This window comes from Meles meles, chromosome 2 (assembly GCF_922984935.1).
Source record: "Meles meles chromosome 2, mMelMel3.1 paternal haplotype, whole genome shotgun sequence".
NCBI classification, from domain to species: Eukaryota; Metazoa; Chordata; class Mammalia; order Carnivora; family Mustelidae; genus Meles; species Meles meles.
Genome location: NC_060067.1, coordinates 138,549,299 through 138,574,028, shown reverse-complemented (window position 1 = coordinate 138,574,028; position 24,730 = coordinate 138,549,299). Strand labels below are relative to the sequence as shown.

The 24,730-nt window shown below is 34.4% G+C and overlaps 1 protein-coding gene across 2 annotated transcripts in view; it reads left to right on the top strand.

The window, feature by feature from the left end:
• Positions 1 to 24,730, top strand: part of SPOCK3 (SPARC (osteonectin), cwcv and kazal like domains proteoglycan 3) — a 517,993-nt gene that overhangs the window by 313,851 nt on the left and 179,412 nt on the right. For both annotated transcript variants that reach the window (XM_045985859.1, XM_045985852.1), the window contains one exon: positions 7,019 to 7,142. In XM_045985859.1, the coding sequence (XP_045841815.1) occupies positions 7,019 to 7,142 (124 nt within the window). The remainder of the gene's footprint in view (positions 1 to 7,018; positions 7,143 to 24,730) is intronic.

The window sequence follows — 24,730 nt, the reverse complement described above, 5'->3', positions numbered from 1 at the left end:
TAAACAGGTATAGAAATTTATGTAATATGGAATGTGGTTTTCATGACATTTAAAACTTTCTATGCACATTATGGCAAAGAAAACATTAGTGACAAAGTAAAAAATTAAACACTGAAGTCCATATCTGTAATCATAACCACTAGAAACTTGAGCAAAATAGGTAAGCTCCCTCCACCCCTCTGTTTCTAGCTTCAGAATGTAAAGAATAACACATATTATATATGACTGCCAAAACAATAAATAATATTACAATATGTGAGTGTAACACATAATAGGCTATCAACACACATGAGAACTCAAGCTTTAATTTGTGTAAATACTTGACTCAATTCCTAAAATATTATTTGATGAAATTTTATTGGCTTGAAAACAAAAAGTAGCTTTCCAGCTCTTTTTCTAATGAATACATTTATATATACTTGTTAATTAAATAATTCATTTATCATCTGTAAGATCATGAATTCCCAATCTGTCATTCTGTATTTTGCTAGAAGTAGATTTAAGGACATTTCTAATCCATAATAACTCCACCAATGACTTAATCTTACACAATCAAGATCCTCTGCAGTTGAATATACTTTTTCCATAGCTAAATAAAGAGGGCTTTAGTAATTAAAATAATGTTTGAAATTAATTATGTGGAAACAGTAAGAACTACAATCTGAATTTGACATCATCTACATTTTATACATCTTAAACCTTTATTATTCATTTAGTTTATTGGGGATCAGATTGAGAGAGAGATTATAAGTGTCATTTATAGTAATGTCTATTTTGAAATTTGAAGTTATTCATTGATGTCTTTAGTAATTGTGAATATACTGAGTTCTTAATAAAAAATTATTTATTTGATGGACTATATCATTTAAATATCATAACTGGGGCGCTTGGGTGGCTCAGTGGGTTAAAGCCTCTGCCTTCGGCTCAGGTCATGATCCCGAGGTCCTGGGATCGAGCCCCACATCGGGCTCTCTGCTCCGCGGGGAGCCTGCTTCCTCCTCTCTCTCTGTCTGCCTCTCTGCCTAGCTGTGATTTCTCTCTGTCAAATTAAAAAAAAAATATATCATAACTGGTCCATGATTCAAATCTCATAAAGATAACATAGCTTTAAAATGAGGTCAGGAGGGGTGCCTGGGTGGCTCAGTGGGTTAAAGCCTCTGCCTTCAGCTCAGGTCATGATCCCAGAATACTGGGAGCAAGCCCCACATCCTCCTCTCTCTTTGCCTGCCTCTCTGCCTACATGTGATCTCTGTCTGTCAAATGAATAAAATCTTTAAATAAAAAATAAAATAAAGTCAGGGAAGCATTCTTTGACAGAAAATTAGCCTCACTAATTGATTTATTGTGTAGCAAGATCTATGTTCAAATATTGGTCGTTGAAATAAACCTCACTTAAATTGTATTCTACTTAAGTGACAATATAACTCTACAATATTATTTTAAGATTTGTTTAAAGAAAGTGTGAAACATTATTAATTATCCACATCTCTTTAAAGTCTAAATTCTGATGTTTAATTTTATTACTCTATAAAAAATATGCTCTCTAAATCACTGATCACTTTGATTTCTTGGCAACACTTCTGTATGATATAAGTTATCTTAGTAAATACAGTTGGAATAAGAATTTATTACTATAATTGATTTTTAGAATGCATTCGATTTATGCTATGAATAGTTTTTAAAGATACATTTTATTAATTACTCATATTATTGACTTTTGAAATACATTTACAAGTGAGCTTTTTCTACGAATCTTAGTTCTTTGTACTCTGTAAGGAATAAGTAGAGTTTCTGTTCATATTGCAGAATAAACTAAGCCAATTTATTTTTAACATTTGTAGTTTAGTAGCCATAATTAATAATGTTTTCTAATATAAATAAATGTTTGTTTTGTATTTGTAGAATATGTCTTTTTATTTAAAATTAAAATTGCTTATGCCTTGATTCATTGCTTAAATTACTATCGTACATGGTACAATAATCACAAGAAGCAAATAGTGGCCATTACAGTTTTAATAAGTTCTGGATAGGGTTTTTGAAATTTCATGTAACTGTGTTTCTCCAAAAGATCATTTCCTGTACTTTGCTAATGTCATCTGTCCTTTTCCAAGACCCATGGTGGGAAAAAAAAAAAAAAAAAAAAGGTAATAAGGGCAGCCTTGCCTTGTTTCTTAATTAAAGAGACATGGCCAATAAGGAACAAATCAGAAGTTGTTAGTTGTGTCTTAAGAAAGAATTCTTCTACAAGTCTGGCAGAACTTGAAAAACTGGCTCCCTAAAGGTACTGAAATGTTAGGGGTATTAACAAAACAAGAAACATATTACATCAGGCTGATCTCAGCTGAGATAGTCACAGAACACCTGTATTCACTTGAATATTGTTTTATCAGATTAAAATAAAATTCTTTTGTTGAAGCAAAGTTAATATAAGTGCATATAGAAAGAAGCAAATACACTTAAGGAATTAAGGCTTAAATACTGATGATTCTCCTCCTAAGGTAAATATATAATGAGTAAATTGGTATCCTTTTCTGTTTGCATATTTATGGCCTAAATAAATGAGAATTTATTATGTGTGATGTCAGATTTAGGAACTACAGAATTTTAGAAAAATATCTAGGGGCGCCTGGGTGGTTCAGTGGGTTAAAGCCTCTGCCTTCAGCTCAGGTCATGATCCCAGGGTCCTGGGATCAAGCCCTGCATAGGACTCTTTGCTCAGCAGGGAGCCTGCTTCCCTTCCTCTCTCTGTGCCTGTCTCTTCCTACTTGTGATCTCTGTCTGTCAAATCAAATAAATAAAATATTTTAAAAAAAGAAAAATATCTAATTATTTATAGTATAAATATGGTATTCTTTATTTTTATGATTTATTGATGATGCTTTTTGATGTTATAATATAGGTATTATTTAATTCTTAGGTATACTTTCATGGAAATTACGCCTCTTTAAACACAGCCATGTTTATCTTCCCTCTTTCATTAGTTATCATAAGACTGGACTTCCTCCTTTCATTTGGTACCTTGGGATAGGTGAAGTTTGCACCTTCAGCATTCCAACCTGTCTCTTGCCCCCACTCAGCATCATCCTTCACACCATAATGATATATTTGTTTCACTTGGTAACACTGTCAAGTTCTAAAATCATAACATATGGCACATATGCACTGTCTCTGCTTCTAATTTTTTAGTGTCTTTTATAAGTAATTTTATTAAAGATTTATAAACTCATGGATTGCTCAAGATCAAATGATCCATACTGATGAATCTTAGCATTGTATAAAGGAAGAAATTAAGACCCAGGGAGGTTACTGACTTGTCAAGACTGATTAATGACATGGTCATGTATAAAAATTAAATCAAACTGGAATGAGATTTTTTTCCTGCTAATAATTCTGGTAACATCATTTGGGTTCTTTCCAAAATCAATGTAAATCCTAAAACATGGACATTGTGCTCAAATTATATTGTTAAAATGCACAACATGATTAACTAAACAGAAAACCAAATAGACCATAATTGAATAAACAGATGTAGCAGTAATTAACATTGTAGTTATTAGAAAAATAAGAGACTGTTGAGCTTTCATGTGTGACTGCTGCTTCAAGTCTTAATACTGAAGACCACAGTGAGAGATAAATCAGGAGCACAGGAGACAACTCAGGTAATAAGTTCATACTACTCAACTGCCTCAAAGTAAGTTCACGTAATGGAGCACTAGCAATGGTACCAATTCTTCTGAGTAGTTTAATTTTCCATCTACTAGAATCATAATAACAGATACATTGGTATGAAGCTAACTTAGTGTCTGAAAAGTTGAATATTTAAATAAGAAGATTTTGAGAAAAATCCTTGACTTTATTTGTCATAGATTATCATTTAATTGCTTCAATTATTTGGGTTCAAAAATACGATTTTTTTACTCTTAAGGGAAAGGATTATCACCATATATAGGACGCCACTGTAAAGTCAGTAAATAAATTTTTAACTCAAGTCTCCAAAATTGAAGTATGTATTTTTGAAAAAGGTAGACCTTTAAGAAGTTTATTTGAGAAGAGTTGCCTTTGGAAGCATAGTTTCTAAATAATTTCAGCATTTTTTCAGCCAACTTGAATTTTGTACTTCATTAATGGGAATATTTTATTACCCTGTTTGATAATAATTCAAAGTAATTAACTGCTAATGGCTTTTGATATATCAAAAAAATAGACATACTTTTAAAGGTTAACAATCTTTTACATTTAGAATACTCGGAAAATTATGCCTAGTGATGTTTTTGCTTATGTTAGTTTCTTACCTGTCATTCCTCCTGTCATGGATGCCAGACACTCATTTCGATAGCCTGAGCCAGTTCTGCCTTTTCCTAAGCCCTTCACTTTGCCCATCTTGGGCTGCCTTGACTGTCTCTCACTTAGAAGCACAATTGTTCTTCCTTAACTAGGACCTTCAAAATGTAATTAAAAATCAAACAAAAAAAATAATCTCCAACTATATGCAATTATATATATTTATGTATTACATAAAATACATAGATATTAAACATTAGACATTTTTAGTTATGACCTCATCTACTTCACTAATTTTCCTAAGAGCAAGATAAATATTTTATTAGACAAGATTGTGAGTAATGTTAATTCTGAGGAACATTCCTGATACCAAATCAAACAAGTTCTGAATCACATGATAACATTGATAAAATAGACTTTGGGTCACAAAAATGTTTTCCATGGTGAATGCAGTGAGTAGAGACACCGCATATAGCTAGCTGACGGTAAAAGTCTACAAAGTGTGAAGGGGCAGCAAGATGTTTGCAAAGCCTTGCTCAACTCCTGCCTTTAGAAATGATCAGCATTACTCAGAATCTGCAAGTCCTTGTTAATGATAGTTTATTTGTCCTCCAGTCAGTACATTGTTAATTAATTCATGAATCTGTAGTAGTGTTTTTTTTAGTCAAATAAGATTCCTAAAAATTCATTTGTATTTATACCTTAATTCTAACATGAAAAATGGCTGGAAAAGGTATATTCTATATTTCCCTTTATGTGCTTAAATGTAATTTGTCTTTCTACAGAAAAGGAAATAATTTTCTTTATGTGAGAATTACATCAGTTGTTCATTCTCCAGGTGTTATGGTATGAATCGTATATATTAAATTATGAATATTGGTTAGGTTAACCTCATCTAATGCATTTATTTTAAAATAAACATAAGTAAATACTGTTTTCCGAATGGTGCAGTTGGCATCAACTCTTATTCAAAATGCTGGTACAAATACATACAATGTTATTATGTTTATAATGTTGATGGTACTTCAGCAAAATCTAACCAGGATAAAGTCTAAATAAAAAAATACCATTTTTACTGATGCACTTTAGAAATTGGAAAGCAGCTCTGGCTTTGAAGGGAATAAGGATAACTAAAACGGTTGTTTTGTGTGTTTGTATGTGAATATAAGTGTATATGTGTGTGTGTATGTGTATCTCAAATACATATGTATTTGTATACATATATATCCCAATATATACATCTGTATATACATCTATATCCCAGGTACATATACATATGTATCCCAAAGCATACAGATTCTTCTAATAAAATACTTTCTGTTGATGAGGAACCGGAACTTGGCAATAATTTCTCCTAAGATATCTGATTGCATAATTTTATGCCTTATTTTGTTTTTACAATGTGAAAAAACAATGCAAACAGAATATATATTTTTTCCCTCTGCTCCATTTCCATCATTTGTAAGTCTGAAGTGGTACAGAGTAATGTTCCATGTTTTCCAGTTATTGTTTTAATTCCCATTAGGCTATTGTGCCCATTATTTACTCAGTAATAGCAGCATGGTTGCTTTTCCCATTTTATTCTTATGACATGAACTCTATAGCCAGACAAAATCTTAAAGTATGCTTTTGGCAAAATTTAAAAAATTAAAATAAAAAGAAGTGTTTAGAGCTATGATAGTTTCATGAAAATTTTTTGAGAGAAGCATGGTTGGGGGTTAGAGGGGAAGAGAAGATAAAAAAAACCTTTTTTTCAGTGTGCATTCAGATTTTATCAATATTTGAAATACATAGTTTGAACTTCTTTCCCTACAATGAAAATTAATAATGTATTTCAGAAGAGTGTTTTAGGATTACTTTTTTGTAGGTTTGACTTATTCATGAAAAAAATGAAAAGGAAATAGAAGCAAATGTTTCTAGTAAAACATCTTTTCTCATCACAATAGACACATCAAATTACTCTCTTTATAAGCAATTTTAATGAATAAAAATGAGTACTGGTTTACTAAAGAATTTCTAATATTAAATATTTTAATAGATTCCCTGTTGCTTTGTTTTTAGCACTTTACCCTCTGTATGTAAATCGTTTGCACAAATAGGCAGAGCAATAAGTAGTTTAATCAAAGTGGAAAAACAATTCTAGGTTAGAGAAAAGAATGGGTTTTCCCAAATTATTCTGGATCAAATCCTCAAAATGGATCTATTTTAAGGTATTTCTACATAATAAAAAGAGAACTGGCTATCACTAAACCTACTAATTTGGCTTTCTAAATTTTAACCATTGCTGAAAAAGTTCTTTATTGCTGTTTTCTCTCAAAATAAGCTTCTCTTATTTTCAGGCACATTGGGTACGCCTGGGGAATTAAGTGTTCTTTTCAAATACTGTTCTTAATGGAATAGTTCTTTATTGTCAAGCAATTGTTGCTTCTTTTTCTGGGATTATCAAAAACACAGCATAGCTACAAATTAAAACAAAAAATATGTATCATGAAATATAACTATGTGATCAGTAGACCAGTTTAAAGGAATATATTATTTTATAATGGGAAAATCTTGATATGTAAAATAAAATATTATAATGAAGAATATTGATTATTACTTTGAAAATAAGCATAGAGTTTACTGATTATATAAGTTACCATCAAGAGTTGGAATGGCATGCAGACAAGGCATGATATTAATATCAATTTATGTATTTTTAAAAATGCACTAAGTATGGTTATTGTTGTTTTAACAGCATGAAAGATGCAGGAGTAGGCCATAAACAATGGAGGGGTCCCGTATCATCCACCTGCAAGCAGTGCCCAGTGGTCTACACCAACCCTGTGTGTGGTTCAGATGGGCACACCTATTCTTCTCAGGTAAAGACAATTGTAGTCATTTCATATGAAACATATAATTTGCATTTACTATTAAGTGAATAAAATGATTATTTTTCCCATGTAGTCATCCAAATAATTTATTTAACTTTTAAAACAATGCAAATAATCCCACTGGTTTGGAATTTGATTTAATGTGTATTTGTTGCTCCTATATCAGAATTTTTAAAATTTGAAATATTGAAGATGTGAACACTCTCAACACTCAAGTATTAAAAGCAACATTTCCTTTGTTGCTACTATGAAAGAGTTCAGAACTGTAACCATGTCATTCCATAATGTTAACAGTTAGTGTTACTATAACAGCAGTAGCATCTACCATCTGTCATTATCATTACTTCTTTTATCTCATATGTTATTTCCTATAGTATTACTAAAAAGCCTCCAAAAATTCCTTTCAACAAATGAGAAAACTAAAGATCAGAAAGATATAGAAAATTTTCACATATTTACTGACATTGAAACCAAGATGTGTTGCCATCTCTGATTTTGTGTGTCTCTTCTCTCCTTGACATTATTCTGCCTCTTTATTTGGTGTCCCATATTAACTCGGATATATAAGAGCTTTTAAGAACTTTACCTCATAAGACATTGATAAGTTTTCTTTGATTATGTGACAGGAAAGAATGTGGGCTCACAAACTCTTACGTGAAACTTTGGGACCAGATAAATTTATGAAATTTGATTTTTTAAAAAATATATCTTTTTTAAAAAAGATAAGGTAGCATATTTACTGTGTCCCCAGTGGGACCTTGCCCTTTTATTAACCATATTAATATCTTATTAAGGAACTAGATGAATATTCACATTAAATAGAATGCATGAGGGGCGCCTGGGTGGCTCAGTGGGTTAAGCCGCTGCCTTCAGCTCAGGTCATGATCTCAGGGTCCTGGAATCGAGTCCCGCATCTGGCTCTCTGCTCAGCGGAGAGCCTGCTTCCCTTCCTCTCTCTCTGCCTCCCTCTATTGTGATTTCTCTCTGTCAAATAAATAAATAAAATCTTTGAAAAAAAAATAGAATGCATGAAAACTATAAATAACTTTACCTCACTTCATATCTGAGTTTGCTTACTGCAAGGGGAGTTCCAAAAAATTTTTAGTTATCTGATTATTTTGTTTTGTAGATACCTCTTTATGAACCATCCCTTCTCCTAGTAAATATGTCCTCACAAGTTCCACTTGAATTTATAATCACTAATCTAAACAGTAGCACTGCAATGATAAGATAGATTCATTCAGTCAATAAATATATGCATTGTACTTATTTGGTGCTAAGTACTGTGTTATTTTGGTGAAGCTGCCATGTGCTAATTTGCCGAGATTTTAAAGGATTGCATTGCTGGGAGAAAATGGAAAATGTTACTGGTCATTTCAATATAACCTTGATCTTGGTGAATTTTCCATGGTTCAGAATCTCAGCTTTGCAAGTTAAGAAAATTCATATTTCTGACACAAGGGACAATGAATCTATCCCATATTATCAAATCCTACATGATAATGTGTAAATTGTTATACTGATTTATTCAGTGACAATGAAGGTTGCAGATTGCAATATTCAAATTGGTGGGTAGAGGTACATGGCAAACAAATTTTAATCTTAATTGTACTTGATGAACACTGATGGCTGAACAGTTTGAATGAAGGGAGAAACTGTAATTTTTACTGGCATCTAGCTAGGATAAGCATGTCTTTCTCAACCCTAGAAGTATATGTGCTGAGGTGGTGGTATGTTTATGTCCAGAGTGTCCCTGGTGCATGTTAACACTAGTCTACCACCTGTTTGTTTGGGTCTCTCTTAAGGATGCTACTAGTAGATGGTCAGGTCTGTTAAAATTTAGTGTCACAGAACACAAAGTTATCATCATGAGTGATTTCTTCCTTTTGGAGCCACATAGGAGGGCTTGCTTGATGATTTTAGAGAAATACAATCATATTCTACCCAAGATTAAATATACATATGATAAGTAGATTAATTCACATATATTTCCAATTCTGTGGGGTTTCCCCATTCTTCTTTGTACTAAGCACCCTTGAACCCCCCACCTTACCAAACATATGGTTTTATGAATATTGTTAATAAAGCCAGTCTAAGTAACCCATTGAACTGTAACCATTCTAAATAATCTATTGAATAATAAACCATTGCATTATTATTTTCATATTTATTTACATATAAATCACTTTCAATAGATGTCTTGTTGGCAAAAAAGATGTGAAAAGAACATGGTTCAAATAAATATGAACTTGCAATAAATCCCAAATCACCATCATTATTTCTGTTGATTTAAATTTAACTTGGTGATTTTTCAACTTTGGACTACCAATACTAATCTTAGAGCAGTGAGGCTGAGCTTTATAAAACAATGCAAACTAATTGGATACCTTAGCCCAGTAAGAACTTATATTAAACAATCCTTAATAATACTTTTCAGAAGTTTATAGGATTTGAAATTCATAATAAAGCTCTTATCTTTTTTTTTTTCCTTTTCTGTAAGACAAAATATTGCCCTAGTCTATTTAGGTACTGGTATTTAGAGACCACAGAGGTAAATGCTTTCTTGAAGTGGTAATTTTATTATTTCTCCACCAGATGCTTACCAGAGATAAAAACAGAAGATTGGTGCAGAGAGTCACAGATTTTTATTCTGGTACTTGGCTCACTCAACTTTGTCAATAAGTTTAGCAAATTTTGACAGGGGAAGATTTAAACAGCTTTGGGGGACTCATGGGCATTTGAATTCACGGTAATGTGAACTCCAAATTCTAGGTTTAGTAAGGTCCATGAAGCTTCTTACCTGAGGTATCCAATCCGTCAGCTAAGTATTCCCAATATGTTAAATACCAACCAGAAGCCAGGTACTATCAGCCCAGAGTGTGGGACCTTACATCCAGGATGGAAGCCCAGTCCTGTTGTCCTGGTCTTCCAATCATTTTTCTGTATTTTGGCTCCCTTGCATATACAGTTGTTTGATTGTTTGTACTAGAAATAATCTTCCTTCAGGTTCTATTTTAGACCCATGATGTTTCCTCATTACCTTCAGTTCAACTTATGGAAAGGAAGTTAGAAATCATGTTTCCACTGTATAACATAATTGGAGACAAGGTTATTACCAAGTATAACAGGTGCAGGAGCTGAGGGGTGGGGTGAGAAAGAGGTTTTCACAAGGTATCCAAAGGAAGACTTTAGTCAAATGCCTTAAGATATAATTTTGGAAAGTTCATCTCATTACACAGTGTGACCGACTTAGAATCATTATTTTAGTGGAGTTCAAGCTCTGGACTTGTCAGCTTATCTAGAAATCTTCAGCAGAGTATTTTAAAAATGTATAAGTAAAAAGGCAAAGGAATGGATGGAAAATTAAGAAAAAAAAGTGATTTACTTGAAAAAAATGCTGGGACTTTTGTGATTTTTGTAAGAACTATTTTTGTAACATCTGATTTTTTCTTCCTATGAAGAAAAACGATTGACACATCTTATAGAAGCCTAGTTCATCTTCTTTTTAAGAGAACAAATGTTTTCTGAATTCTTTTAAATTCAGTAATGCCAGAAAAATCAAAATATAAGTCTGTTCAAGTTTATTTGAGAGGTAATTGTTCCTGAAATTGACATAAAAGATAAAGGTCTTTGTTTCTTTACTTCTGGCAAAGTCTATTTTGATTGTATTGCTTCAGTAAGAACTAGGAATTGTTCTCCAATATAGCATCCATATTATACCATGGATCTATTTTGTCACTGACTTGTGTAAAAATGGATACTGCATTTACTGGGCAGAAGTCAATAAATGGTATTAATATTTAGAACTCAGCGTGGCATCGGTAATATAAACTCCCTGGGGACAACAAACTGGATGATTTTGACCCCCCCCCCATATGTAGTCATGCACTGCTTGGCAATTGAACTTAATAATGGTGAATTCCTTAGGAATTAACACTGTTTCTAAGAAATTGTGTGCGTGTGTGTGTGTGTTTTGAGGGAGGGCGAGTATAAAGCTTAACCATTTTATACTGGAGTTCCCAACTCTGGCTACAGACATGGTACTTGAATTGGTTCGGGATAGGATCCTGTGAATCTGAATTTTAAAACTCCTTGGGTGATATTTATGTGTAGGCAAGAGAACCACTGTTGCATCCCTACACGTTACTTTTGAATTCTTTTTTTTTTTTTGATAAACTAGAACAACAAAACATTAATAAGGAACCACTTACTTTTTGTCACATCTTGAGAAAATCCCATTTTGTTTCAACATGCTACTGTTGTCTTATTTTTTTTTATTTTCCCCATATTTGAGGCATTCTATTACTTTCTTTTAATAATGGTTGCTGATTCCAGCAGCCCTATGTACATTTTAGAAGATAAAAAGTTTCGTGAGATTAAGAGTCATTTATGGTTTGTCTCCCTCCCAATCAAAACAAACTGGGGGTTGCTGGGGGGAGGTGGGATTGGGAGAGGGGGAGGGGGCTATGGACATTGGGGAGGGTATGTGCTATCGTGAGTGCTGTGAAGTGTGTAAACCTGGCGATTCACAGACCTGTACCCCTGGGGATAAAAATACATTATATGTTTATTTAAAAAAAAAATTTGGAAGGGGAGGCGAACCATAAGAGACTATGAACTCTGGAAAACAACCTGAGGGTTTTGAAGGGTCAGGGGTGGGAGGTTGGGGGAACAGGTGGTGGGTAATGGGGAGGGCACGTTTTGCATGGAGCACTGGGTGTTGTGCAAAAACAATGAATACTGTTACGCTGAAAAAAATAAATAAAATGGGAAAAAAAATAAATTATATGGTCAAAAACCCCATATCTCCATGTAGGATCCTAAATCGCAGGTTCATTATATACCTGTTGTTTCAATAAAGATGAAATAAAATTTAGCATGTGATCATTCTAGGAAAAAAAAAAAAAAAGTTTCGTGACTGGGGCGCCTGGGTGGCTCAGTGGTTTAAGCCTCTGCCTTCGGCTCAGGTCCTGATTTCAGGGTCCTGGGATCGAGCCCCGCATCGGGCTCTCGGCTCAGTGAGGAGCCTGTTTCTCCCTCTCTCTCTGCCTGCCTCTCTGACTACTTGTGACCTCTCTCTCTCTCTGTCAAATAAATTAAAAAAAAAAAGTTTCGTGACATTTCACCATTTTGATGTGTTGTATCTATGAATATTAATATTTAATTGTCCTATGTACCTTCTTCTGAATATTTGTCTAAGCTGAGATAGTTTCATGTTGGAAGATCAGCCTTCAGAAATAGATGTGTACTGTTTCTATGAACTGCTTTTCAGTGTAGGCTAGGTTGCACTTTTGGCTTAGGTATGCCAGCTTGATCAAGATTATAACTACAGCACGTTAACAGAGTCATTGACTGGGAGAAGCTTTCATTAAACCGCTGAACATCAAAGGAAATAATATGGCTGAACTTCATCATAAAATCTCAGATTTGAAAGGAACTCAATAGGACATCTAGTACAAAATTCTACACAATATGCAGCTGCCTGATAAGATATTATGTTCTGTGAGATAAATGTCTATATTTGTGGGGAGTTCTAATTATCAGAAATGCTTTCCTGTCCTTACATTGATTTGGCTTCCAACACTCCCCATTCGTACCCCCTTACCATATATTCAAGCACAAAAGGCAACCTCTCTTGTCTTTAGTTGTTGGGAAAAAGTGAATTCCTAAATTTTCACTTAAAATGGAACAAGAATCTAAAAGACAGCCTCGTAGGTAGAATATTATTTAATTTTTACAAAACTCAATTCCCAGCCTTTTAGAATTTTTTTGTACCTGTTTATTTAGATACAAACTTTGTAAAGAACATTCACCTTCATTGGATCTGAGACATCCAACATTGTTTTCAAGGAAACCCAACAATGTATTATGCACTGATATTTAAGCATATTAAGTCATGTTTAGTTAATTTATATAATTATGTTATTAACTTGTTGGACAGACTTCAGGAACAAAAATAGTGAAGTGGTAGTAAGCATGAAACTCAGCTGACAGAAATGAGAATGTTTGGAGTCGTTTATTAGTGTTCAATGTTTATTTAGCAGACTTTGGAAATCAATTATTTCCCTGGAGGTCAACTGAGGTAAACTTTCAATGTAGTTTTCTTGTCAACCAAAAAAAAAAAAAAAGGCACTCAGATGAAACCAACTAATATGTTCTTCTTCTGTAAATATTACACACTTGGGTTAAATATCATTACCAAATAAAGGTGAAATATAATTTCTAAATCAGCTGAATATGAACAAGCAGAAATAACCACTGAATTTTCAGAAGGAAATTTCATAAGTAAAATATTGCATAAAAATAAATATTAATTATTTTTCATCCTTCTTCAATCCTTATTTTCTTCTCAGTATATTTTATATGTATGGAATATAAAGTGCTGGGCATTTAGTGTTTTCAATCTTTATTTTCTTCAATCCTTATTTTCTTCTCAGTATATTCTATATGTATGGAATATAAAGTGCTGGGCATTTAGTGTTTTATATATACTAATTCATATTATTAGTGTATTTAAATGTACATAGAACGGTAAGGGAAATCATTTATAGTGATCAATGATTTTTGTTTTCCAAAAAAAAAAAAGGAAAATTAAGAAAACTAAGTTTAAACATGAAAATCATGTGCCATGTCTATAAAGCATTGTTAGAACAAGATAACTGCTTCTATTGTTAAATATTCAGACAATTCTTCCACCCTCTCAGTTATAAATAATGCAACATGTTATTGCTGTGGCAGTGGGTAATTTTGCCTTGCTTCTAAACTGTTTCACTCACTAAATCATTTTTCTGCAACTAGTATTATATTGAAGAAATTTAACTTCGTTTTTTATTTTCTAGTATAATACACTTTAATACTGTAATTAACTTTGGAAGGTGACTTGCTGAAGTTAAGCAAGCACACTGTATTTTTGAGTGTTAGTGCTGTAATCTCTCTCCATGCTCTAAATATCTGCCCCCTCTTCTCCAGGAGATTGCTTTATGGATTATGTTATAACTCTCTTTCTTTAACCTTAACATAGACATAGGAATTCTTTCTTGGCTTACGACTCTTGAGTTAACTTGAGTTAACTTGAGGTAACTGCCATTCAATGAGTGTAGAATAAAGTTTTAACTAACTTCTAAATTTATATTTTGATTTGTTTTTGAGATTACAACCTTTTTATTTTTGTGTTAGTGACTGTGACTTTCACAAAACTCAAGTGATATTTATAGGGTTTTTTTGGTAATTATACTAATTAATTATTTTTAACTTCTTAGGAAGATGAAAATTTGGCAAATCTATGTCTGTTTCACATGTTTGTCTTTGAAATATTGATAATCAATAATCTAAATCTAAAAGATTTTGATCGAATGGTCGGTGACTGCCATACTCTTTTCAGCGATTACATGGGCAAATTATGTATTTCAAGAGAAAATATTGTCTAAATTTCCTACACAAAAATCCTTGAAAAGATTGTGAGGAACAAAACAGCCAAGGCTTCTGACTGCAAGATATGCAGAAATATGAGTGACCCATAGAGACTTACTTCCAAACAATATCCCATTTCTCATCTCCACATATTTTTGGCTTCCAGAGAATTTACCTATAAGTATACCATGCCATCAACCATTCCAACTAAAATGATCAACAGATGCTGGGACCAAATCCATTCAGTTTATGTCATACAGCCTTTAATTAAGGCTAACAGCCAGGAAGCTCCAAGCAGAAGAATGAAACCAGCCTACATATGACATTGACCTCAATGGCTCCCTTCCTTCTCTGGGGTCGTGGACCAATTACCTGACCAAATCCTACAAACCATCAAGGTTTACCTTAGAAATCTAGGTGGCTTTTGCCTAAATTTTCTGTCTCAGTCTTTGTCCTTGGCTTGAGGATTTAATCCATGTAAAGCAGGCAGCTTTAGCGATGGCACAGACTCGCCCTTGGCCTACAAGGAGGAACGGCTATCCAAAAACCCCTGGTCAGTGAGTTGAGGGTGATCTGAATGCCTTCTAGGAACAATGTGGTATCATTGATCTCTTCACTTAAGACCAGTGACAACTTTATATCAACTTTTTTTTTTAAGATTTTTTATTTATTTATCTGACACAGAGAGAGCACAAGCAGGGGGAGCAGCAGAGAGAGAGAGGGAGAAGCAGGTCACCCGCTGAGCAAGGAGCCGAAGCGGGACTCGATCCCTGAACTGAAAGCAGAGGCTTAACCATGTGAGCCACCCAGGCGCCCCTATATCAACTTTTCTAATCAGGTATCTTGTGTTACAGAGAGAAATTCTTGCTAGGTGTTCCTAAAAAATGAGTCCATTATGCCACTTGGAACTGAATAAGTGTAGATTCATTTAGGAGAGATCACGGTTTTCTGAGTTAACCTGATTTACTGGTGGTGCTTCCTACACAAGTGCAGTTCTCTTAGACCACTGCTGAGTTGCAAATCACCATGTTTACTGTACGGAGGACTATTCATGCCTGGATTCCATTCAAGAGAACAGTCCCAGCAGTGTACATGGTGTCCAGGAAACAAAATATTATTAAAAATGTTGTGACCTGGAAGTAAGAATTACATTTTTCATGGGACACAGATTGACAGTACATCAACTGTGACCTTCCAGCCCACCGGAAGATGCTTGATTTTCCAACTGAATTAGTATAATTGATTCTACTCCTTGTTTTTTGGAGTGATGCTTGAAAGCAGTCTGTTCAACCTGTCCTATTTTTTGAAGCAAGCAACTGGTGGGATTGAGCCATCTCATTGAATGACTGAAAATGGAAATGGGAAAGACTTTGAGAGGTACCGGCAGGTGCTTTGTGTGGAATGTTCAGGAGCTGGTGCCACCCCTTTCTCTTTCTTTCAGTTAGGTTAAACAGAATAGAGAAGGACATGTCTAGGAAAAAGAAAATCCAGTAGTTACATTTCAAGCACTTGCAACACTTTGGGAAAACCATACAAGGGCACATTCCTTGAGGAGGAGAGAAATATGGATGGCTCTGAAAGACAAAAGATCATTAATGTCTCTCCTTTGGCCATTTCTCGCAGGGTTTAAGTTGTTCCCTCCCTTTGGGGTTGTTGCTTTCCCTCCATAAACACAAAATTACATTACAAAATTACCATTAGAAAAGGTAAAATTCCCATTTCTTCCTCTCAACATCTAAACTCTCTACATAAATGTTATACCTATAGGAGTCCAGTCCAGCAGGGACAGGGAAGTAAAAGTTGGAGAGACACATGGTGCTCCCAAATTTGAGCTGCATGAGCTACTGTCAGGAGAGTTGGTGAGCACCGTGATCCAGGTCCCTGTTAATCCAACAAGACAATCCAGGTGTCTGAGTCAGAAGTAAGCTTGAATTCCCAAGGTCCCCTTTAGACAGGCTGTGACCTTTAGGATACAGCAACCAGGCCAGCATGAGGGAGCTATTAGAAGAAGGAAAGAAAAAGCCTGAGTATTTAAGATAGGTAAGTACAACCTCTTTTCATCCTATTCATTACTAAGAAAACAGCTGAGAGGATAAGTTCCTTTTCTGGAGACAGCAAAATTCGGGGAAAAAACTGCTTTGCTAAAGTGAGAGATGCAGAGTCAGAAAAATTTTTGAGATTTTTTTTTTTTAAGAGACCATACAAATACTTACAATATCAGATGCCCATGGACAGTAAAGGGGCATGGAAGGTCTGTTAGATGCCTTACTTGCCAGCCGGTTTAGTAACTTGATGATAAAACCTGCAATGTTTTCAGGCTACAAATTGTCCAAAAAGTCAAACATATGACACATGTTGGTTTCACAGGACAAAATGTCATCACCAGAATCAACAGATAGAACTGGAATAGGAAGAGCATGATCTGAAAAAAGTATCAACAGAGACTTGTAGCTGAAAGGGTCCTTTAAGATAGTGGGGCCCTAAAGGTCAGGAGTATAACATAGCTTGTTGGATAGCTTCTAAATAAGCCTGCTGGTTTGGCTGATATAAAGGGAAAAGGTAAAATGACCAAGGCAGGAGCATACTCTTTTCAAAACCCGAAGAGCCCAGTTAGGTGCTTGGACTGCTTTTTGGTGGTGATGACTCGAGATAACAGTTTCCTTCACTATTGGTGAGACTGAGTGTTGTGAATCCATCCAAATGGTCATTAAAAAAAAAAAAAAAAGACGTTTACTTAGCAAATGGGCTTCTGAAATTTGTCAGGAGTTCATTCAGCCATTCTTGCAGACAGAAGTATAATAATATTACAATCTGAATCATTGAGACTGAAGCTTCTGACTTTCCAACAATAGGAAATCATCTGTGTAGAGAACGTTAGGGTTTCTTATAGTACATCAATACCTATTACACATTAGGCTGTAGAAGCAACAGCAACATGCACTGAATTGGTTAAAAAATCCCCACAAGAAATGTCCTGTTGGCTTACCTTCAATATGGAAAGTGTGCCCAAGCCCCATCAGTTGAATCTAGGGTCACCTTTCCCAACAGAGCCAAGTGTGATGGATGATGCTTGCATCCAACATAGTCACAGATTTTTTAATCTCTCACCTACCCCCAAAGTTCTTCAATACAATTTGGATGAGTGTACATGGCTTCTGTCTCTATCAATATAATGCTAGATTCCTCCCACCTGCCGGAGGCTAGTGAACAATAACCAGAGCACTATTTGAACAGTTTCAGCCAATCCTACTTCTTGCTGCTCAGGCTCAGAATTTTCAGTAGCAGATAGAACAGTAGGGTGATCCTTTTTCCACTTTCGGCTCATGACTCAGGTGAGAGCATTCCGAATATTCACTCCTGGATCAAGGATAGTCTTCTCATACCTTCTGATCTGGTCCATTGTGCTTAATATCCTTTCACTTCCAGAAAGCCATATCTCCAGAAGCATCCTATCCTCATTGACAAAAGAACTGTGAAAGGTCTTAGATTTTTACCCTACTTGCAACTACATGCCACAGTTTAAGAATACTGACAGAAGACCTAAGACTCCCGGGTTAGAGACAAATCAACTTATTACTTATGACACAAGGAGAATAATGTTTATATTTGTGACAATTCTCCTTTCCTTACAAGTCCCAAAGGACTATGCAGAGTAGCCTAGTTGGATGTTCCACACACACTGGGTTTGTATCACAGCTAAGGAAATCTGGATATTTCTTTTTTTTTTTATTTTATTTATTTATTTGACAGACAGAGATCACAAGTAGGCAGAGAGACAGGCAGAGAGAGAGGAAGGGAAGCAGGCTCCCTGCTGAGCAGAGAGCCCGACGCGGGGCTCGATCCCAGGACCCTGGGATCATGACCTGAGCAGAAGGCAGAGGCTTTAACCCACTGAGCCACCCAGGCGCCCCAAATCTGGATATTTCATACTGGGCTGCAAACAAGCCTGCTCAAATGTTGCCCTATTGGGAGACATTATTTTTATTTTACTGGGAAGAAAATGAACCTGCCCTTTCTTCCCAATAGGAGGCAGAATTATCTCTACCTTTCAAAGATATTACCATACAAACAGAATCAAAGATACAATACCAAACAAAAGGCTATCAAATGTCTCTGCTCCTGACATATACAGAAACAAAGGAGATCTTCAGGGACTTGTCTTCCAATACTACAAAATAGTAGGGTAGCTCTACAGGGTCCAAAAAAACCCCTAGACTTCCCAATGAAAGCCATAAAAGATGAAGAGGATTACTACAGAACAATTATCATATTAATTCACCTAGAAAATCTACTAGAATAAATCTCATCTTATATGTATATAATAAAATAATTTCAAGATCTGTAAAGCAATTTCTATAGGGAGACATTATCGAATCTCACTCATACATCATAAGATTCCAACACTCTTCTCTTAGTATTAGTGGAGATTCAGGGAAAGAAAAAGGAAAGTTGGGTTCCTTTCTTCCTCTTCCTGGCCCAAAGTTAGTGGATCCACTGCACAGTGGTGAATAGAGAAGGGCTGAACTTTGTAATATAGCGTGGACAGGTGGGGTATTTAGCGGGGAATGTTCCTGGAATTTCTATGCTTAAGAGATGGTCAGCAAGCTATGAGATTGTTCTCTTAGACAATTAAGAAAATAGAATGATCATATAAGTAAATCTGTGTTTCTCATATTGGAGAAAGTACTTACAAATACAGAAAATGGGAGGCTGGAAAGAATTCTGAGATGTTGAATTGGAATTGGAAGTATCAGTATGAACTCATATTGAGTTATGTTTATTTTGTTTTGTTTTGTTTTTTAGTTTTAAAACTGTATATATTTTATATATTTTAATGTGTATTAAAATATATAGAGAGACACACTTGGAATTACTTGTATAGTTGTATTCATGTGTATCCTAGAAGGATACTATCCTAGAAGGATAACTTCTGAAAGGTTAACTAGGTTTTTTCCACTATCTTTGTCTCACCTTACTCTTGTTGTTTTTCCTTTTTATCTTCACCTTTCCTATATAAACTCACTCCTCATAATGAAACTCATCCCTCATAATGTTTTCACCACCCCAGTTAGCAGGTCCCTCCTCTTTTCCATAGTCAACATTGCCAGGATTCTTCCTTTCCAAAGGTGCAGATGAGCTGTGGTCTTCGATGCACATGTATTCCTGTAGTGAGTCAATAGAGGGCGCTCCAGAAGTAATGTCTTCCCAAGTTTACTCCCTCAGGTTTGCTCAAGAGGAAAAGTTTACATAGTGGAAAAAGGAAGTCTTACGTGATTATACCTTTTTGTTAAAACTACGTGCACCACTGTTTCCCTATCTTTCCATTCCAGGATATTCCAAAGTTTATCACTGATATCAGTGCATAAAACTGTTCAGGAATGATAGACCATTCAGCGTGTATCTTAGCTATAAGTATAGTACAAAATTTTAAATAGGTTCTCAGTATTTCTTAAGCATAATAAACAAGAAATTTCCTCAAACTTATGTTCATTGAAATAGTTAATATGAAAATTTAATTGTGTAAACCCCATAGATATTGAAATGTATGCCCAAACTTAACCTTAATATTTTTGTTTATATGATCGTTAAAGTCATTGAAAACTTTGAAGTCTTCAGAGTCTTTTCTCTTGTTAGCTAAATTTAACTTTCTATTCTGAATCTTTCATGCCTTTGTGTGTTCTTTTAAAATACATCCCTTGTTACTTGTTACCATTCTTTTATTTTTTATTTATTTATTTTTTTAAGATTTATTTTAAGAGAGAGATCATGCTCCAGTGGGAGGGGCAGAGGGAGAGAATTTTCGAGCAGACTCCCTGCTGAGCACAGAGCCCCACACTGGGTTCAGTTCCATGACCCATGAGATCATGACTTGAGCTGAAACCAAGAGTCAGAAGCTCAAATGACTAAGCCACCTGGTTGCCCCTTATTGTCATTCTTAAAAAAAAAAAAAAAATCACTCCCATTTATATCTGTAAAAATAATTTATTCTCATATATAAACCTAATTATTTGGAGTACTTGGTATCATGACCTTCTATTTTCACCACTTCTTAATTATTTTTAACCACTCTGCACCCTTCTTGGAAAGTTTGAGTGCTTATCTGTCAATGCCCATATTTTATATCAACATAAACAATGAAAATAAAAATCAAAGTAAGTTAAAATGATTTCATTGACGTTATGTATATATTATATACGTCATCCAACTGTGTTTTGTAGGTTTTATTTTAATTGAAACTATTATTTATAATTGAAAGCATGTTTTGTCTGGAATAATTGAAACAAGAATTTTGATTTGGGGTGCCTGGGTGGCTCAGTGGGTTAAAGCCTCTGCCTTTGGCTCAGGTCATGATCTGGGGTCTTTGGATCAAGTCCCACATCGGGCTCTCTGCTCAGCAGGGAGCCTGCTTCCTTCTCTCTCTCTCTCTGCCTGCCTCTCTGCCTGCTTGTGATCTCTGTCTGTCAAATAAATAAATAAATAATCTTAAAAAAAAAAGAATTTTGGTTTGATGACAAAATTTGTACAACTTACGAGAAGGAAATAATTATAAAATAAACACCCTGTATTTTTGATTCTTAAAATTTCCAAATCTATTACCAGGTTTTGTAGTCTAAGATATCTGTTTACAACATCCTGACAAGGAGGAAAATGCATATATGAACACTGCATTGTGAACACAGATCACAAAATCAAGACACTTGATAGCACATGACCTTATAACTCAAGTAAATCAGTTAGTCATATAAACAACAGCAAGGTTTCTTTATATGCATATATTCACAATTTCAGCTTAGGTGAGGGAATATACAATCCTGACATCCTAGGACTACATTGGGGTAAACTGAATTTAAGGCAGAATGTAATACAGTCATCCCATGTACATACTCAGGTACTCTTCAAAGAGAAACCATTCGAAACAGTAGTGCATCAGTTCTGAGTCCATAATCCATGTGTCAGGTTGCTCTCTCCTTGGTATGTTCTCATGTTGCACTGTAAGATACTGTAAAGTCAGTGCCAAATGAGAAATTTCTTTTTGATATATTGAGATGCATTCAATTTGGAAAGAAAAATAAAATATGTGTAATAATAACTCCTGTTTGGAAAATCAGAGATATATTGATTCAAAAATAATGTACATTTGTTGCTTTATTGTTTCCTGGCTGTTCTCCTTAGTCAGATAGTCTAGTTCCCAGCTGATACAATATTTTAACTGGTTCATGACTACATGACGAGGATTATAAATTTATTAACCTGAGTTAAAGGGTCCTTACTGTCCTTATGTCATCTCATCCCAGCTTAAACAACTAATCTTTTTAATACCCAATTTCTAGATGTCTGATAGAAACATTTTGAGGTGTAAGAGGAAATCAACTTGATATCATCTAGCCATAAATATTGCTTAAATTAAAGACTTTAACATTCTCAGGACTCTTTTGGTTCTTTTCTCATTTTGATTTTGCTTAATAGCATCTATGCTCACATCTCTAGTGTTGTCTCTCTAAAGGATTTACCTCTCTCTCAGAGAGACTGTGGACTCTGAGGAACTAACTAAGGGTTTTGGGGGGTAGGGAGTGGGAGGTTGGGTGAGCCTGGTGGTGGGTATTGTGGAGGGTATGTATTGCATGGAGCACTGGGTGTGGTGCATAAAAAATGAATTCTGGAACACTGAAAAGAAATTTAAAAAATAAATTAAAAAATTAGGAAGATGAGTTTAACCTGCCTCATGTCACAGGTTGACCCTGTGGTAAGAGGTATGTTATAACATTGGTATGTAAAATTTAGTTGCCCAAAATAAAATTTCTGGTGAGAAAAGGAGACATTTGTCCAAAATAAATGGGGTGTTATTTCTTAATGAAAAGTAGAGTGACAGAGAAAACAATGGGGTAGTGTCCACTTTAGGGCATAGGGTTTGCCAAAAGTTTTTGCTGTGCTTAACTCCCTGCTTGTTATTTATGCTACAATAATAACATGTGCATGTTATTGGTAAATCCCAATAGATGAATAGATTAAAGTCTAAGTCAAGTCTTTTTTTCCTCCTCTGGTTGTCTTTGCATGGGAAACACCAAAGTGCGGATCAGAAAAACTAAAGAGAAGACATATACTTGCAAAGGAGTTAGAGCAGATTATGAGGAATTCTATTAATAAGAGCTCAGATCATGTCTCAGATATTGATAAAGATATATAATGTAATATTTTAGTCCAAGGTAGATTAAAACAAACACTAAAGTAATTCATGATATTCCAAATTTTCAATTTATTTTTTTCATTTGAATCAAAATTTTTATCATTACAAAAAGAAGCAGAACATTGTTGCAATTTTTAGCAACTGCTAATTATATACTTGTTCTCCATGAGAAGCACTATAAAATAGTGTTCAAATTCCATGTTAGCCATATATTTTTTTATCAGTTGCGTAAAATTTTTTTAGCTTTATTTGAAAGACTTTATTTATTTATTTATTTAAGATTTTATTATTCATTTGAGGGAGAAAGAGAGAGCACAAGCAGGGGGAAAGGCAGAGGGAGAGGAAGAAGCAGACTCTCCTCTGAGCAGGGAGACAAATGCGGGGCTCGATCCCAGGACGGTGAGATCATGACCTGAGCCGAAGGCAGATGCTTAACCATCTGAGCCACCCAGGAGCGCCTGAAAGACTTATTTTTTAAAAAAAATATATCTGTCTTACCTCAGTGATCAAAATATAATTCATCAAACTGCCTAACACAGTGTTTGACACAGAGGGTTACATCAGTAAAAGTCATCATTTATAAGCTGTGTATTTTGTTTTAGCTGATTTGTCTTTTGTTTTTTCTGTTTTCTTTTTTTTCTGGATAATTTAAGAACTTGTAACTGATAGTTTACGCCATTGTTTTTTTTGTTGTTGTTGTTAGTTTGTTTTTTTGTTTTGTTTTGTTTTTTTTTTTTAATCTTACTGCGTTACTTTAATGAATGACCAAGAAAAAATTCCTAAGGAAATATGGAAGGGATTCTGAGAGTTCAGTTAATTATTATTCATTCATATACATATATATATATATATATTCATATAATTGTTATTCATTGTCCAGAGCTAAATCAGGACACTATTGACATTTGAGGTCAGATAATGCTTTATTTGGGGGGCCTTCCTTATTTCTTGAAGCATGTTTAGCACCATTTCTGGCCTCCAGTAAGTGCTAGCTACAATCCCTCCTTCACAACTCTAACAACCAAAAAGGTTTCCAAGTGTCCCCTAGGGGTAAAATGACTTCAACTGAGAACCTCTGATCAAAGCCATTCAACAAGACCATGGTGATTGCATTATCTTAAAAATCTATAATAATTGCCTGTCACAGTGTCTATTACCCTGATGGTTGGGGTCTTTGGTATGGACAGACCAGATCTCTCCTATAGTAAGATCATATTTTCTTCTTTGATCCTGTGATTAAACAAATGACTTTAACTTGCTTTCCCTGACAAGTGTCAATTTTGACCATTAAAAAATCATTTTGCAGGCTTGCTTTTCAGAGTAACTCCTATCTTAAATATTCTCAATGCTCAGGGTCTTAGGTAATCAGGAATGCATTAATCATGTCTTTCTCTACAGAATTTCCATTTTTGGGGTAATTATAAACTAATGAGCATGCCCTTTATGTGATATTTTAGTTCACTTATACCTTTATAAATATTTCAGCTTTGTGATAATTAAGTAAATTGAATGTCATTAATTAGAAATCCAATCAGTGGGTGTAGCTAAAAAAAATATTTTAAAATAGTACTTTTAATGTCCTAACATTCTTTGGATAAAATTCTTCATGATGATGTTTTTTGAAAATCAATCCATAAGTAAATAAAACTAACTGGTTTTCTGATTACAGGAAATAGATTCTTACAACTATCAACATGGGGTAGATTTGCTTTCCTTCTGATTCTGTTGGTCTTTATAGAAATGTATACAGGAAAAAAAGTGTTTGATAGAACCATTCTGAAAAAGAAATTGTTTTATCTATAAAGTAATTCTTTTTCAAAGCTGTAATTTCATCACATGCAAATTTTAGACAGCTTAGAATTTTTTTTTATGTCAAAGAAAGTTATCTAAGAGTTGAAACTTTTTAAACTCACAACTCATGTATTTTTGTTGTTCACTCAGTTACTTTCGGGCTTTCATTTTCTTTGAATTAAAAAAATCA